The following is a 19,020-nucleotide window of genomic DNA, read 5'->3' as shown; positions in this document are numbered from 1 at the left end:
ATCAACTCTCTCTGCCTATCTTTCAAGCTGTTTTCAGCAGGAGAGTCCCCTTACAACAATCTCCCTCTTGCTTCTATAACTTTAGTCATTTTGAGGTAATTTTAAGGTTGGTTTGGAAAGATTCCTGGAGAGCTTCAGGATTTCACTGCTACTAAGAATCTAAATTATCTTGGCTCCTCCTACTCTGAATATTTATTTTTAAGCAAAGTGTAAGTTATGTGTTTTTTTTCAAAGAAGAGGAAGTTTTTTTTTTAACCCCAAATAAATTTAAAACTTTGTTTATAGTTTAAAATGTTTTGAAAATGGGGGGAGGGAGTCTATAAAGCCCTCACAATTTATTCTGTTTTTTCTTTGAAACAAGCATATAGATTTTCAGATATTAATCAGATATTGTCTGCTATGTATACCTGATTTCCCAGTCACATATTGTACTCTGTGTGTGTATAATTTTGCTTTTTTATATTGTGAACAGTAATACAAGGAGAATATTTGTTAGAATATGCTTATTTATTTATGTTCAAAATAACCCACATCAGTCACACTGATGAAAATTTTATACTACTAAATAAATCCATTAGGGTAGGTATGAGGTGATATCTCAGAGTTGTTTTCATTTGCATTTCTCTAATGGATAGTGATTTGGAACATTCCCTCAATTTTAATTTCTTCTTTCGAGAATTGCTTTTCCATATCTTTTGAACATTTATCAATCAAGGAATGTGTGGTATAAATTTGGCTCAGTATTTTTTAGTATATTTGAGAAATTGGACTTCTGTCAGAGACACTATAAATTTGCTTCCAGATTTGTTGTTTCTATTCAAATCTTGGTTGTATTGGTTTTGTTGGTCAGTTGAGTGTCCTTTACTTGACCATCTTACCTCCCAGAATGCCTACATAAGTACTAATTAGATGATATCCACTCTGGGATTTCTTCCTCCAAGGTCAATTTTACTAATGTCTATTCATCATCTTCTTCCCCATGCTATGTCTCAATGAGCTTTAGCTACTTATTGAGGACAGTGCAATGAAAAAAGGAATCAGATATTCTATGAGACTGGGCAAAAAGATTTTGGTAATTTCCATCTAGATAGATTTTTAACTATATAGGTCATAAAGTTTTAATTGTAGAACATATATTCTTATAGATCTTTATATTCCTGTGTACACATTGCTCCTTTCAGTTTTTAATATGAATATCATTCTCAATTTTCAAGGATATACCATATTATATGAATTTCTCACCTACAATAACTTATTCAATATTTTTATCTGTAAGAATCCCTGAAGAAGAAAAAAAAATAGCCCTTGCCTTAAAAATGTTTACTCATTAGTGGAGGTGATAACATGTAAATAATATGATTCATACACAATACAGAAGATGGAAAATAATCTCAGAGAAGAAGGCTGTAGCAGCAAGAAGGACCTAGAAAGGTCTCCAAAAGAAGTTGGAATTTGAGCTGAATTTTAAGGAGTTTTAAAGGAAGTCAGTAATATCTAGAGACAGAACTGAAAAGAGGGGATATTCTAAATATATTATATAATGTTTTTCACTTCTAGATAAATCAAGTAGACTTTAATTACATTTTAAAGATGATGAAACTGAAGCCCAGGATTGCTCAAAGTCAAAAAAACGATAGGAATGAAAGATAATATTTAAACCATCTTCTGACATCTTCTGTTCTTTCTACTCTTAGTTTTCTACAACTTTATTAAATTAAAGAGAATATGATAATTTGATCATGCCTATAAATCTGCAACATCTCAGAGGAGCAGAGACACAATTTAGCAAATGATTAGCATTTACATTTCCTTCTATCAAGAGATTTTATCTTTTTCATGCTACATTAAAATGGTAGATGTAAGATTGGTTGAGTGGGAGGAGGATAGAGTGACTAACATTCTGACATATTTTCACATGTCTTAGATCAGCCCCCAAAATTAGAGAGCATTATTTGAAAACATAAACCTCTCTCTCTCTCTCTCTCTCTCTCTCTTTCTCTCTCTCTCTCTCTCTCTCTCTCTCTCTCTCTCTCTCTCTCTCTCTCTCTCTCTCTCTCACACACACACACACACACACACACACACACACAGAAGGATTCTTTGAAAAATTATTTAATGAAGAGTAGAACTCTAATGAGTAACAGATTATCAGGAGAAATTTCTTCAGCAATGTGAACATGTCAGTCTATTTAAATTAACTTTTCTAATTTGAAATTAAACATTTTTAACTAACTCTAAATAGAGACATATATGTACATCAATGAATTTAGCCATTTTACCTTATTAAAGGACAGTGGTTAATGTAGAAATTCTGACTCAGAATGGAGATTCAGGGAGATTATATAAGGAGAGAGGAAAGAAAGACTGAGAAAGAGAATTGATCCCAAAGAGAGGAAATGATGTGGTAAAGCCTAAGCCCCTTGGAGCCATCTGGTTTTCTTATTCAACCTCAAAGAAGAGAAGAGAGAGAAATCTTCTGTTTCCTGGAGAAAATAAAGGGGAAAAAATAAACCTGTAGTTTGTCAAGCATCAGGGGAATATGATTATTGAATTTGCCCTATATTTTTCACACTGTTTTCAGGACTATTAAGATTAGGTATTTATCAAACAATTCCTTTCAGATTCATTCCTATAGAAATTAATAATGTGGCTGTTCAGTTAGCTGGTGAAAATGAAACAGTTCCTGCCCTGAAGGAGTTTCCATTCCTGGGGTGAAGGAGGAAATGCACTAACACATAGATAATCAAATGCAGGATTGTTTGTAGATAAGTAAATACTGAGTAATTTGAGGAGAGCTATGCATGATCTACTATGGAAATAACTGTATATTCATATATATACATATATGTACACACACACACACACATATATATATATATGTACACAATCACATGTGAGAGCATTCTAGGAATGGAGGAAAATCAGGGAAAAGAAAGATTATACCACTTAACAGAACAGCAAAAAGCCTGGTGTCCCGGGATCATAGAATACATGGAGGGAAAGAATATATGTAATAAGACTGGAAAGGAGGACAAAAGTGTAAAATTCTTTAAATATGAAATGGAGAATTTCACATTTGATCCTAGAAGTAATGGAGAGTCACTAGAGTTTACTAAGTAAGGAAGCGACTATGATTGTTCTACAAAATGAAGTCAATTGTCACGCCAGAGTTACATATCCTGAAAATATGAAACTAAGCATCAAAGAAAATCCTTGGACCTTCATCAAAATGTAAGAATTTAAATCCTTCCTTTGAGGAACCAAGAAATGAATATTCAATAAGCAAAAAAAAGAGAGAAAAGAAAAAGGAAAAAGTTAAATATTTTCAGATTGCAATGAAATATTAAGAAATGAAAAGTTTGTTTTCATGTGCTAAGACTAGACAAAACTACATTATGATCTGGCATAGTTTTCTGATTTCTTTTCCCTTTTTTCATTTTCTTAATAATAATAAACTTTAAACAATGAGAGGCATTAAGAAATTTGGAAGCATAATTGGGCTATAAATTATAAGGACAGGTAAGAGGAAGAATTTGATTAAGATTTCAGTGATGAGAAAAATCTCATCCCTCATTTGTAAATCAATATTAACCACGATTATGTAATATGGAAAGATTCCTCTCATTCAATGGGGAAAAAAAGAAAACAGAATAGGGAGTTTTGAATTAAAAGAAACAAAACGATTCAAGCTTTTAGAAAGGCATATGAAAAGTATTCAATTTCTCTCCCTGCCTTTGGAATGCTGGAAAACAAGAAAAGACTTGTGGAAGACTATGGGGCTGACTGAAGAGGAAAAAATCAGATTCTGTTGTCTGTAAGGATAAAACAGGGCTGTCATGAAGAAAGCATGTTATCAGTTTTACAGAACTACATAAACTTAAAGATAAATTATTATTCTACATGAAAGTGCTTTGAAAATTGTGATTTGGGACCTTCATTCAGCAGTGAAAAGAAACAAAATTCAGATCCTCTATTACTACAAATTTATCTTTCAATTCCCATATAGTTTCATAGTTTTAGAGACAATATTTTGTGTTACTTCTGAAGGCATCGATAGTCTAATTAAGAAATATATGTTGGTGGAATTTTTTTAGATAAGTAATCAAAGACCATAACTATCTCAGCAAAACCCACTGTCTTTAAAAAAATCCTGCTAACAATGACCTAAAAGGAATATTGACATTATCAAAGTAACAGGAACTAAAAACAGCTTTGGCAGGCAGAAAGAGGCCTCCCTCCTTTGAACCAGTGAAAGCAGTTCAGAAAGGCAACGGAATAAAATAATTCAATAAATACTGTTAATCAACAAGCATTTATTAAGCTTTTACTGTGTACCATGCACAGTGCTAAGTACTGAGGGAGTTTGAAGAAAGTTTGAAGAAAGGGGAAAGGCCAGTCCCTTCTCTCAAATAGCTCAGGATGAAATGGAGAAGACAACTTGAGAACAACTATATACAAAAAGTATATAAAGCATAGATGGGAGATGATCAATAAAGGGAGATATTAACATGAAAAAGGATTGGGAAAAGTTTCTTGTTGAATTTGGAATTTAATTTGAACTTGGAAACCAGAGAAATCAGAAGTTGGAAATAAGGAGGGAGAGAATTCTAGTATTTTACATTTTTATAAGGTTTTATTTTCAAAGAGTTTTCATATTGGTGCTTTCAATTTATTCTTAAACTGACCTTGACCATAAGTGTAACAGGACAGTTTTATTAACTCTTGTTTATAGATGAACAAATTGATGCTTAAAGCAATTAAGTGAGTATGCAAAGTTCAAGCATCAAAACATAGATTTAGAGCTAGGAGAAATCTCAGAGGTTTTCTAATTCAGCCTTCCACTTCGTAGATAATAAATATTTGAGAGAGAATTAGAACTATATCTTATGATTCCCAGTATAGGGATGGGTAATGATTGAGTTAATAAATCAAATCATCCCATCTCATTTAATTTAAGTGTTAAGATGCTGTGCCCTTATACCACATGTGAGAACAGTTGTCTATTAAATTGATCGATTATAGGCTTTAGACTAAATGTGAATGAGATGTTTATCAGTTTAGGTGCCTTTGGATTAACTGGAGTGACTTTGCACTGGAATATGTTAGGATTTGTTGAAGAAACTTGGTTAAAGCCTATGAGTCACCCATTATAAAGGCTAGTCAGTTTAGAACCAAAGATTCAAGTGTGTAACAGTTTATTAGTAGAAACCTGGAGCCAAGCTCCTAAGAAGGAATTATTTATGTATGTACATGTGGGGGGTTTCTCTTCTTCAGCATAGTTCTATTCCCCTTCTCCTTGATTGAAAGAGGATTTTATGTCTTTGGAAGGGTCAGAGGATTTATACTTTTTCACTATAGTTCTAGCAAGATTCCCAGGACAGCATAGGATAACACAGGGTACTTTGGAAGAAAAGATATAAAATCCTTCCAATCAAGATGCTTATACTTATCCTGAGGAAATACAAGGTAAACACAAGAAACAAAGAATACTATACAAATGGCTTATTAATAAATAACTAAATTGAATTTTCAAGTGCCAGTATCATATAGGCAAATAGTAAACCTTTGACTTTTTAAATGTTCAGTAATATAACTATAAGCACTTAAGAGTGATTAAAAATGGAATTTTAATTAATATTAGTGGAGTGTTCATTTTGAAGAATAAAATACCAAGAATTTCATCAAGGAAACTAATTTTCCCCCTTCTCCTTAGGTATTTTATTTTTTTTAATTAGTTAATTAATAATTAATTTAGAAACATTTTCCATGATTATATGATTCATGTTCTTTCCCTCCCCTCTTCCTTTCCCCCCTCCCTGAGCTGACAAGCAATTTCACTAGGTTATACATGTATCATTGTTCATAGTATAGTATAAAGAAATACTTTATACTATAGTATAAAGCAGAAAACTTTAAAGCGAATGGGTACTGGCCAAGAAAAAGAGTGGAGGACCAATGGAGTAGATCAGATACTCAACACACTATGGTGAATTTCCCTAGTAACATATTGTTTGACAAACTCAAAGATCTAAGCTTTTGGAAGAACTCTCTATTTGACAAAACTTGCTGGAAAATTGGAAAACAATATGGCAGAAATTAGACATAGTCCAGTACCTCATTCTATATACCAGGTAAAGTCAAAATGTATGCATGATTTAGAAATAAGAGGTGTTATCATAAACAAATTAGGGGAGCACAAAGTAGTTTACTTGTCAGACCAATGGAGAAGGGAAGAGAATTTAGGTCAAAACAAGACATAGAGAATGTTCTGATTTATAAAATGTATAACTTTACATAAATTATATTTTAAAAGTTTCTGTACAAAAGCTATGCAAACAAGATTAAAAAACAAACTACAAACTGGGGGATAGTATTTAAAGGAAGTGTTTGACAAAGGCTTAATTTCTCAAACATATAGAGAATTGAGTCAAATTTATAATACTACAAAGCATTTCCCAATTGACAAATGAGCAAAGGATATGAATAGGCAATTTTCAGATAAAGAAATTAAAGCTATCTTTAGTCATATAAAAATGTTATTGACTAGAAAAATGAAAATTAAAACATTTTTGAGATTCCACCTTATATCCATCAGAGTGGCTAAAATGACAAATGGTTAATGTTGGAGGGGATAGGGAAAATACTGAGACACTAATACATTGCTGGTGGAGCTACAAACTAATACAACCAATATGGAAGGTAATCTGAAACCATTCCCCAAAGACAAAAAATAGTACATACCCTTTGACCCAGTAATACTACTAATGGGTCTGCATTCTAAGGACATAAAATATAGGGCAAAAGAACCCAACTGTTCAAAAATAATTATAGCACCTCTTTTTTTGTGTGTGTGATAAAGACCTGGAAATCAAAGGGGTGTCCGTCAATCAGGGTATGGCAGAAGAACAAGTTGTAGTATATGCTTGTAATAGAATACTATTGTGCCATAAGAAATGACAAATAAGAAAAACACACAAAAAAGGAAAGATATATGAAATTATGCAAAGTGAAGTGAGCAAAACAAGGAGAATATTGTATACCATAACGACAATGATGATCAATTGTCAATGACTTAACTATTATCAACAATGCAAGAATCCAGGACAACTCTGAAAGACTCATGATTTTAAAAAAAAGGATATCTATCACCATATTAGGAATAGATGGAAATTGAATGCAAACTGGAATATACCATTCTTTATTTCCTCCATGAATTTTTCTCTAGTGTAAGCAATATCGGTCTTTCATATGATTGAAGATGGAGATATGCATTATATGCTAATATATATTCAACCTATATCATATTACCTGCTGTCTTGGGGAGAGGGAGGGATGACAGGGAGAAAGAGATCAAGGGTTGCAAAATATCAGAAAACAAATAATGAAAAATTGTGTTGGCATATAATCTGGGAAAACAGTATAATTTTTAAAAGATTAATAGAGTGAATAGTGGCATCAGGATTGTTGGAAACTTATCATCAGTGACTTGAAAGAAGACATAGAGGCTATATTGTTGTTTTGAATAATAGAAAGATATAGAGGTTAATTGATATATTAAATGTCAGTCATTATTCAAGCAAATCATAATAGTATAGAATTAATGGAACAATTATAACAAGTCAGAATTGAAAAAGAATAAATATAAAAAGTCTTCCATTGGCATTAGTAAAAAAATATAATTTAACTATTTAAGTAAAAGATAGAATAGAGAGATGTAGATCAATAGATGATGCAATTAAGAACTGGTAGAATGCTACCTATGTGAATTAGAAACCCCTTCAAATTAATGAGACCTTAGAGTGCATTATAAGCACAGAGGACAAAACAAGGATGGTTATAGTCCTGATTAACTCTGTCTTGGTTTATACAACAACTGGCATATGATTCTTAGTACTTGGCACCATAATGTAAACAACAAACATTTTCAGAGGACAGTTAAAGGAAATGAGGAGGTGTTTTTTTTTTCTGAAATGCTTTTGAAAAGACCCTTAATTTCTCTGATTCAAACAACTAAATGTGTATAATTAAAAATTAGAGAAAGGTTAAGATTTGAGTAAAAGAAATGTTTATACCAAGGGCTCCCATTGGTAGAAAAGAATGCATTTGCAAGGCTGCTGTTTGGAAGGGAGATTAGCCTTGTTCTAGCTGACCACAGGGATAATTAGAATAAATGGTGGCAGTTGCAGAGAGACAGATTTTCGTTCAACATAAAGAAAACATTCCTAACAACTTAAGTGTTCCAAAGTAGAATTGGCTGCCTTGTGATGAAATACAAAATATAACTGGCTGATCCTTGTCTGGCCCAAGTAGCAAATTAGCTATTCACAATGCTATTTTTTCTTCTAGATTCCTGTCTTGTAATAATTTGAGTACCTTTAATATCTCCATTCAAGAATATATACCAGAAGGAAATAAAAATTCAAAATAAATTTTACTTCCAAAAGGAGTTCATAAGGAGGTTCTGAGTCACCTATGAATTTAACTTATTCATAGAAAAATGAAGAAATACATTGATAATTAGTTGTCTAACAATAAAATAAGTGGAGAAAATGTGATATTTTTATTGTGATAGGTGAAAACATACAGGTACTTTAATGTATTCAAGCTGGCAAAATTTTTAAACCAACTGATGCTCTTCTATGGATTTATAAAATTTTAATTAATTAAATTAATTGATTTAGAATATTTTCCATGATTCCATAATTATTATTCTTGCCCCCTCTTCTCAACCCCCTTCCATATCCAATGAGCAGTTCCACTGAATTTTACATGTGTCATTGATCAAGATCTACTTCCATATTATTAATATTTGCAACAGAATGATCATTTAGAGTCTATATCCCCAATCAAATTCCCATTGAACCATGTGACCAGGGAAATGTTTTTCTTCTGTGTTTCTACTCCCAGAGTTCGTTCTCTGGATGTGGATAGTGTCCTCACAATTGTCCTCTAGGGTTTATACAATTTAATTTAAGAATTAAACAAGCAAATGACAAAAATGTGTATCTTTGGAGAGAAATGCAAACTCTATCAAAAGAGAGTTTTCTTTATTGGAATTTCTTTAGAATGGATTAATTGAGCCATATGAACTTGGTTTCTAATGCTAATAAGCTTGTTAAAGCAAAAAGACTAATAAGATTCTTCCTTGTGCTTGTAGATTTTCAGACGTTGCTGGTTGGTTTTCAAGAAGGCATCCAGCAAAGGACCCAGGAGGCTTGAAAAATTTCCAGATGAAAAGGCAGCTTATTTCAGAAACTTTCATAAGGTAAGTCAGAGTTTTCTGAAGCCATGGGGAATAGCTGAATCTCTGACAGCAACTGGTGGAAAATTTTCTTTCGATAGATGAAATCTGCAGAGGCAAAAATGTCATCACCATGATAAAATGTCCCCATTGTGATAAAGTGTAAAAGTTATTTTTCCCCTTTACTTTAATCATCTGGTCTGAATTCCAGAAGTATCATTGGGAAATAAAAGAAATACTTTTATTGCTACTTTGCAAAATGAGATGCGTCATGAATCAGCCAGATCATTTTCAAAGGTGCTGAGTAGACACATTTCTCTGTTAAGGTTAATTGTGCCTTTTCTTACATTGGTTTTAACTGTAAACAGTGTTTCATTTCTACAACGTTTTAGCAACATTCCTCACATAATAACTCCATTTCCTACTCCCATCCTTTTTCTAGCATCTATTTTTATAAGCATTTATTAATTCACATCATAGACTGTCACTGATGACACAAAATTCTCCCTGATCCCTGAAGTCATCCTTTCACATGAGGGAAGGCTATATTATTGAAAATTAAAATCTGGTATTTTTTACTTCGAAAAATCTCATAACATATATCAAGTTAATAGAGTTCAGTGCTTTCTCTCTCATCATTTAAAAGGCTGTAACTAAGCAGATAAGTTGTATGAAGTTTACTCTTAGATGACCTAAAATGTCTCTCCCTTTACATCCCTTAACTTCCTCCTTCTATTTTTTTCTTGCATTATTTTCAGTTCTTTTCTTCTCTCATTTATTTTTTCTCCTCATTTTAAATGGAAAGTAGTGCTCACAAGCAGTTTACCTCTGGTACTGACACTGGAGGCTAAAGAAATGTCTTATCCTTGGTCCAGAGTCTGCTTGACAGGAAATCACTAGCTGTATTCTTAGGCTGTCAGTAGATGTGCAACCCTTACCACTGAGTTACTCTATAAATAATCAATAAGCTTGATTGGCCAGAGGCCAATATTTTGATCTTCATTTTTGGATACCAATCCATATAAGCAAGTTGTGAATAAGAAATGCTTCCAGCAAAAATATATATGGGGTTTGGGATTTTTTTGTTTGTTTGGTTTGAGTTTTTTTGTTTTCTGTTTTTTTTCCACATGCTGTAAAAAGGTAGCAGGAGAAGATTAAAGCCAGTAGAGGAAATTTTAATGGTGCAGTTTCTTAACAGAAAGTAATGGTATAGATTTCATTGACTTGCCAGCAGAGGTTCACCAAAGCACCTTAATACCTGAAATCACCACACACAGCCGCTAAAATATTACTTTTATCATGACAGGATTATGAAGATTAATGTTTTATAATAACAATTTACTCATGGTAACTCAGAATAGACTATTTCAGTTTGCAAATAATTTAGAGAACCTTTTTGAATTTTAAGTTATTCAGGCTGCTATGTTCAAATGTTAAGGAAAACACTATGGAAATATGGAAATAGGTCTTGATCAATGACACATGTTAAATCCAGTGGAATTGTGTGTCAGATTTGGAGGGGGATGGGAGAGAGGAGGGAAAGAACATGAGTCTTGTAACCATGAAAAAATATTCTAAATCATCTAATTAAATAAAAATGTCAAAATAATGATAATAATAAATAAATTCAGCATCCCAATCATATACCCATTGAGGCATGTGATCAATCATGTTTTTCTTCTGCATTTTTACTTCCACAGTTCTTTCTCTGGATGTGGATAGCTTTCTTTCTCCTAAATCCCTCAGAATTGTCCCCAATCACTGCATTGCTGTTAGAAGAAAAAAGTTCATTAAATTTGATTGTGCCACTGTGTATTGGTCTCTGTGTACAATGTTCTCCTGGTTCTGCTCCTTTTTCTCTGCATTAATTCCTAGCAATTGTTGCAGTTCACATGGAATTCCTCCACTTTATTATTCCTTTGAGCACAATAGTATTCCATCACCAACATATACCACAATTTGTTCAGCCATTCCCCAATCCATGGACACCCCTTCACTTTCCAGTTTTGTTTTGTTGAGTTTTGTTTTGTTTTCCACTACAAAGAGCTCAGCTATGAATGTTTTTGGGCATGTATTTTTCCCTGTTAACTCTATGGGGTACAAACCCATAGTGGTATGACTGAATCAAAGGGCAGGCATTTCCTTAAAGCCCTTTGGGCATAGTTCCAAATTGCTTTCAGAATGGTTGGATCAATTCACAACTGCACCAGCAACGCATTATGTCCCAATGTTTACATATCCCCTTCAACATTATTACTTTCCTTTGCAATCATATTGGCCAATCTGCTAGGTGTCAGGTGGTATCTCCGAGTTTTTTTGATTTGTATTTCTCAAATTATGAGAGATTTAGAACACTTTTTCATGTGCTTATTGATTGTTTTGATTTCTTTATCTAGCCTATTCCTGTCCCTTGATCAACCATTTATCAATTGGGGAATGGCCTGATTTTTTCTACAACTGACTTAGCTCCTTATCTATTTGAGAAATTAGACCTTTATCAGAGGTTCTTGTTATAAAGGCTTTTTCCCCAATTTTTTGCTTCCCTTCTAATTTTGGTTGCATTTGTTTTGTTTGTACAAAAACTTTTTAAATTTAATGTAATCAAAATTATTCATTTTATATTTTGTAATATTCTCTGTCTCTAACTTGGTCTTAAATTCTTTCCTTTCCCAAAGATCTGACAAGTATATTATTCTATGTCCACATAATTTACTTATAATTTTCTTCTTTATATTTGTCATTTACCCATTGTGAATTTATCTTGCTATATAGGGTGTGAGATGTTGATCTAAACCTAATCTCTCCTATATTGTTTTACAATTTTCCTAGCAGTTTTTTGTCAGAGTGGGTTTTTGTCCAAAAGCTGGGTTCTTTGTGTTTATTGTACACTATCTTGCTGAGAATATCTTTCCTAAGTCTATTCCATGGATCCTCCCTTCTATTCCTTAGCCAGTACCATATTGTTTTGATGATCACAGCTGAATAGTACAGTTTAAGATCTGGTACTGCTAGGCCCCCACCCTTCACATTTTTAAAAAATTATTTCCCTTGGAATTCTTTATCTTTTGTTCTTCCAAATGAACTTTGTTATGATTTTATCTAATTCAATAAAGAACTTTCTTGGTAGTATGGTAGGTATGATACTGAATAAGTAAATTAATTTGGGTGGGATTGTCATTTTTATTATATTAATTCATCCTACCTATGAGCAATTAATGTTTTTCCAATTATTTAGACCCAGTTTTAATTATGTAGAAAGTGTTTTGTAGTTGTGTTCATATAATTCTTATGTTTGTCTTGGCAAAGAGATTTCTAAATATATCATATTGTCTATGGTTATTTTATTTTAAACCCTTACCTTCCGTCTTGGAGTCAGTACTGTGTAGTGGCTCCAAGGCAAAAGAGTGGTAAGGGCTAGGCAATGGGGGTCAAGTGACTTGCCCAGGGTCACACAGCTGGGAAGTGTCTGAGGCCAGATTTTAACTTAGGACTTCCAGTCTCTGGGCCTGGCTCTCAATCCACTGAGGTACCTGTGTTGGAAATATGTAGAAATGCTGATGATATATGTGGGTTTATTTTGTTTCCAGCAACTTTGCTAAAGTTGTTGATTATTTCCTCTAGCATTTTAGTTAATTCTCTAGGATTCTTTAAGTAGATCATCATATCATCTGCAAAGAGTGATAATTTAATTTCCCCCCTTTCCCCTTCCTAATGTTACTCACCTTCCCACCTCTCCCCTCTTATTTTCCCCTCTTACTATAGTTTTTTTTTAAATGACCCCCAAACTTTCCCCCCCTTGTATTGTTCCCCTCCCCACCTGTCTGTTCATTACCCTTCTACTTCTCTACAGGGTATGATACAATTCTTTGCCCCAATGGATCTGATTTTTCTTCCATCTCTGAATCAATTCCAATGAGCATAAGATTTAAATATAACTTGTTGCCAACCTCTTCCACCCTTCCATTATATTGGTCTTCTCCCCCTCCCTCTCTGTGCTTCTTTATGCAATATATATATTTACCATATTTTTTTCTCTTTTCCCATTTCTCTGAATATTATCCTCTTTTTTTACCCCTAGTTAGTAGTAGTCTCTCGGTAACCAAGGATGACGATTGTCTTTGTGTGCTTTCATCTGTGATGTAGATGAGTGTGCACAAAGACACTTGTGCGTGAAGGAGATTTAAGTGGAAAAGTCGATGCACAGAGACAGTCCCACTCTCTCGGCGTTGGAAGCCTGGGTCCAGTGGCATGAAAAGTCATTACACCTGGAGACTTCCTCAGCTGCATTGGATGGCCCTGTTGTCTTTTGTGCTCCAACACGCCCTAAGCACTCCACAGTGCTTTGCTGCATCGCCCTCTCAGCCTTTGAACCTTCTTATTGGTTTCTTCCGTCTGTTCAGCTGAAGCAGTCTTCACATGCTGGGTGAGCAAAGCCCTGGTTCACCAGGGGTCGACAACCTGATGGCTACCCTCACAAGGTTTAGCCGGCCTGTCGAAGCTGTTGCCCGGGGTGTGGCCGCTGCTGCATGCTAGCAGCTACTAGGAGCCACAAGTGAGAGCGAACCCCTAGTTATATATATATATATATATATATATATATATATATATATATATATATATATATATATATATAATTTGACATTTCATCCTATATAGTTGTACTGTACCCTAAGTATACTTCTTTTAGCTACCCCAATGATACTTTTTAAGAGTTAACAATATCATCTTTTCATATAGGAATACAAGTCATTTGAACGTATTGGGTCCCTTAAAACATTTTTTCCCTTTCTTAATTACCTTTTGGTGATTCTCTTGAGTTCTATATTTCGGGTTCAAATTTTCTGTCTAAGTTTGGTCTTTTCTTGAGGAATGCTTGGAAACCTACTATTGTACTTTCCTCTGCAAGAATATAGTCAATTTTGCTGAGTTGGTGATTCTTGGTTGTAGACTCAGTTCCCTTGCTTTCTGGAATTCCTTGCCTTCTGGTCCTTCAGTATGGGTGCAGCCAGGTTCTGTGTATTCCTGACCATGCTATCTTAATTGTTTCTTTTTAGCAGTTTGTAGTGTCTTTTTCCCTTGTCTGGAAGATCTTGAACTTTACTGTAACATTCCTGGGAGTTGTCATTTGGGGATAATGCAGGAGGTGATCTGTGAATTCTTTCAATCTCTATTTTATCCTCTTGTTCAAGAATGGCAGGGCAATTTTCTTGGATTATTTCCTTTAGAATTATGTCCATGCTTTTTCTTTGTCATGGTTTTCAGGTAGTCCAATAATTCTTAAATTGTCTCTCCTGTTTCTATTTTCCAGCTCTGTTGTTTTATCAATGAGGTGTTTCATATTTTCCTTATTTTTTTTCATTCTTTTCATTTTGTTTTGTAGACTCTTGCAGCCTTGTAAAGTCATTTGCTTCTAGTTGTTCAAGTCTAATTTTTAAAGACTGAATTTCATAAAGACTGGCTTTTTGATCCTTCTTTTCCTTTTGATCTATTTTTTCTTTGTAGGTCATCTTTCAGTTTCTTTGCTTTATTTTCAACATAGTTAATTCTGGCTTTTATGAAAATGTTCTTGTTTTAGCTCATATGCCTCTGTTTGACTTTTAATTTCTTTTCTCAATTGTCTTCAGCCTCTCTTAATTGTTTTTTGAATTGTGTTTTGAGCTCTTCCAAAGTCTGTGTCCAATTCACTGGAGTTTCTGCATTTTTGCTGGGTGTTCTTTGGTCCTCCTCTGTTTCATTTTCTGTTTGTTCATTTCCTGGATAAAAGCTATTTATTATAATTTATTTTTCCCTTTTTCTATTGTTTACTCATATTTTTTCCTTCCTTCACCTTCCTTATAGGCTGTATTTTTGCTCCTCTGATTAGTTGCTGGATCTGTGGGTTTGGATTATTTTGTCCTGAAAGGACTTCTCTGCTCTGCTCATTAACTGGATTAGGCTGATAGGGCTGACCTATTGTATTAATGAGCCTGAGGTCAGCTCATTCCAGTTGCCAGCAGAAACTGAAGGTGAAAGTGAATGTGTGGAGGTTGAAAGTAGTTACCATCCTCCTCCTCTCTTCCATTCTGCTAGCCACCTCCCTGTCAGCTGCCTGGTCAGAGTGCTGAGTTTCCTGAAGTGGTACCAAGGTACTTTGTCATGGTTGCAGCCTTCACCCTGGGATCCCAGTCAGCCAGATTCTTACCCTGGGTCTCAGTGTAGTAGGTGGGGGAGGGGTACTGGAGACTGAGCTTTTCTGACTTTAGTGGGTTTCTTCTCTGTGCTATTAATACACTGGATATCCAGAGTTGAATGTACCCTGAAGCCAAAACTTCCAGAGGCAGATGCCAAAGATGGAGGAGTGGTAGCTGAAGCCTGAGACCAGGTTTCCCTCCTCTCTGCCAGTCTCCTCCATCTCCCTCCCTGCCAGCTGTGGTCAGAGCCCTGAACCTTGAGTAGCTGTGGTAGCAAAGCACTCCCTAAGGACTGGAACCTAACCCCGAGATTCCACCCACTGACCAAGTCTCAGCACAGTAGGTGGGGGAGGGGCCCTGGGACCTTTCTTCTTTCTTTTCCTTAAATCAGAGAATTCAACATTCTCAGTGTACTTTTAAAGTTGAATCTAGCAGGAGGATCCTCTAACTCTGTCCTATTCTATTTGATTTTCTGTTCCCCTCAAAGCACTTTGTTTTTGATTGGTGTGGAAGGGTTTTCACAGAGAAATCAACATTTGCTATTTTCTAAACAGCCATCTTGACTTTGCCCTCTTAAGGACTATTTTCAAGAGAATATTAGACTAAGATTTTTTGGTCCATTTAAAAATATTTTTTTTGCTTTGAAAAGTAACATGTTCTGGTAGATAAAATCAGCTTCAAAGTCTCACTCCTCACATATAAAGGTTATATGAGTCCAGCAAATCACTTAAATTCTCAGTACCCTAGGCAACTCTCACAGATTATATATTACAAAATTCATGGTATCTAGAGGGAATTTTTGCACATCCAGTTTTTAACATCAATGAAATCATGATGCAAGCAATAAAAATATCTATACAGAAATGACAAATTGATAGATACCTACATGTATATTTCATATACATATACATATATAACTAGATCAGTATGTAAATAAATGAATATACAAAGGTGTATGCCCAGTTTTTTATATCACTTAATATTTTTGCCTGCTGTAACATACAATAATAGCATTAACATCAACTACATGAATTTTGAATTTTCACATTTTTAGTTCATTTTACCAATCTCTATCTCGCCTATTTCTTCTCCCTTCATGAGAAAAAGAATAACTCATGTTTGTGTAAAGGTTAATGTATGCAGAGAGCTCTACTTACACAATCTCATTAGATCACCTTCACAACAACTCAGTGAAATAGGTAATGTATTATGATCCTTATTTTACTAGCCTTGGAGAAATATAATGACCTATCCATAAGGATATTCTAAGGTGCCAAACTAGGAGCAAGAAGCAGTTCATCTGACAAGTTCTTTATTAATTGAACTCAACTCTATAGACTTACAAACTCTGATAGTTATGGTTGATGCTGAATTCCTCCTTCTTCTTTTCTCCTTCCCAGTATCTTATGTCTTTCATCTACTTGCTTCAAAATGATATACAAAGGATCTCAACCCCAAATATTCACTGAACTACTTGTCCAAACACTTTATCCATTCATTCAAATCTCATAGTAAAGTAATAAATAGCACTTTAAGGGTAATGCCTTTTATTCAATTTAAAAAAAGGTACCAATAATTTAGACATTAGACAATAACATAACTTAGACATTAGACAATAACGTTTCTTAAAAAAAATTCAAAAATACCAAGAGAAATATTAAGTTTACATTGCTGTAAGTACAGTCTCCAATTGGATATGCTTCCCCAAGGCAAGAATCTGTAATGATAGCAATGGAGAGCCTTCCAATCCCATCCAGGTTCCATCTTTCACAAGGAAGATAGTTCCTCCAAACAATCCTCATAAATCGTGTTCTTTGTATGTTTCATCACTTGAACTCCCCCTTCTAGATATTCACTTGCTTGAGCAAGTAGTTTAATTTCTTGGTCTCAATTTTCTCATATATAAAATGAGAATATATGACTCCCTGATCTTTAAGGGCTCTTCCAACTCATTTGTTTCTAATATTCTTTCCATAAACAATGGTAGTATTCATTTGAATTCTAATCCTACAGGAGAAATGTATGGACCTTGAAGTTTTGGTAGTGTTCTGTAGCAACATGTTTCCAGATGTCTGAGAAGATGAATGTGAAGCATGGTGTGGAGCCAGCTAAATGTAGGTCATTAGATGAGTTCTTTACTCATTGGATAATAATGCTTATTTCCAGGGTAAAAGGTCCCCAAATGCAGGAGGCAGATGGATGTTGATTCTGTTTTTGCAAGACACAAATATTTTTATCGAATATGTTTCTCTTCATTTTCAAAATTGCTTCTAAAAGGAAAATGTGTTTCTTCCATTTTTCTTTTCTTAGATTATTAACATTTATTTTTAAACTTTAATTTCTTTTCAATTATTGTGCCCTTGGGCCTAATGGCATAGGATAAAGTAGCAATAAATCAGGGGAATAAATAAACCGAATAAAATATTTCCTGTCTGAATTAGGGCTCTATGTGGAATGAGCTAGGAAAGCAAATGTTTCTTTATCAACTCTAACATTCTGTCATGCTATATAGGGAACATAAATATTACAAACCTTATGGGTATTAATGGGCTCGTTTAAACATTTGATATGTTTACTGCAGGAGAGATCTTATTGCATAAATCAATTTTTTTAATATGAAATAGCTATAAAAACGGTAATTTTTACTTCTTGGTAGAAAGAAATTTGAAATTCAAATCACTAGCTGCTGAAGGAAGTTATTAAAAATGCATTAGGGTTGAAAATGTAGCTGTATATAATTGTCATAACAGATATCCAAAACAAATTTATCCTCAATGAAAACTGAAGTAGAGGAATTTACATAAATTCAGCTAATAAATTCCCCTAAATTTTCCTAGTAGATGAAAAAACAGTTTAAAGGAATTTTAATAAAATAAATACTAATGCTGTCAATAAGTGAGAAAGTCTAAATAAAATCTATTTAAGGAACACAGGTGGAAGGATGATATTGTAATTTAAATCTTTAGGAATGAAACTAAATCTGATTAGGGAAGAGAGGAAAGATGGTTTGCTTTTTTGTTTCTCATTAATCTGAACTCACAACCAAGCAAAAGAATTGTTATATCTGTCCTGTTTTCATTCTGTGTAGAAATGTTAATCTGTGCTTAAATTTATGCCAAACTCTGAGTGTTGAACCAGCAGATGTTATGTTGTGATAGAAATAAGACTCCATTTGTATTTCTTCTAAACCCTTACCTTCTATCTTAGAATCAATACTGGGTATTGGTTCCAGGGCAGAGGGGTACAGGTTTACAAAACTAGATATTGCCAAAGGTTAGATTTGAATCCAGGACCTCTGGTCTACAGGTCTGACTTTCAATCCCCTGAGTCACCCAGCTGCCCTGAATACCCTGAATTCTTACCCTGCCTCTCCAATTTCCTAATATATGACCTGAGGAAAGCCACTTAGCACCTCTGTGCCTCAGCTTCCTCATCTGTAAAATAAATGACTTAGATTTGATAGCTTTTAAGGCCACTTCTAGATTTAAACCATCCAAGATTCAATTGATTCCTATGTGCAGATGATTAACAAACTATAAATATTATTTAAATGTTCCAGGACAACAATTCACTAAGTTTAATAGTAATTCACATGGACACAGATCTTAG

At 34.0% G+C, this 19,020-nt stretch overlaps 1 protein-coding gene across 1 annotated transcript in view; it reads left to right on the top strand.

The window, feature by feature from the left end:
* DOK6 (docking protein 6) overlaps positions 1-19,020 on the top strand; it is a 721,700-nt gene that overhangs the window by 231,912 nt on the left and 470,768 nt on the right. The window contains exon 2 of the mRNA XM_001365868.4: positions 9,158-9,265. Within this exon, the coding sequence (XP_001365905.2) occupies positions 9,158-9,265 (108 nt within the window). The remainder of the gene's footprint in view (positions 1-9,157; positions 9,266-19,020) is intronic.

The sequence above is a fragment of the Monodelphis domestica genome, chromosome 3, assembly GCF_027887165.1.
Source record: "Monodelphis domestica isolate mMonDom1 chromosome 3, mMonDom1.pri, whole genome shotgun sequence".
Classification (NCBI taxonomy): domain Eukaryota; kingdom Metazoa; phylum Chordata; class Mammalia; order Didelphimorphia; family Didelphidae; genus Monodelphis; species Monodelphis domestica.
Note: the sequence above shows the minus strand (reverse complement) of the source record. Positions and strands in the feature narration are given on the sequence as shown.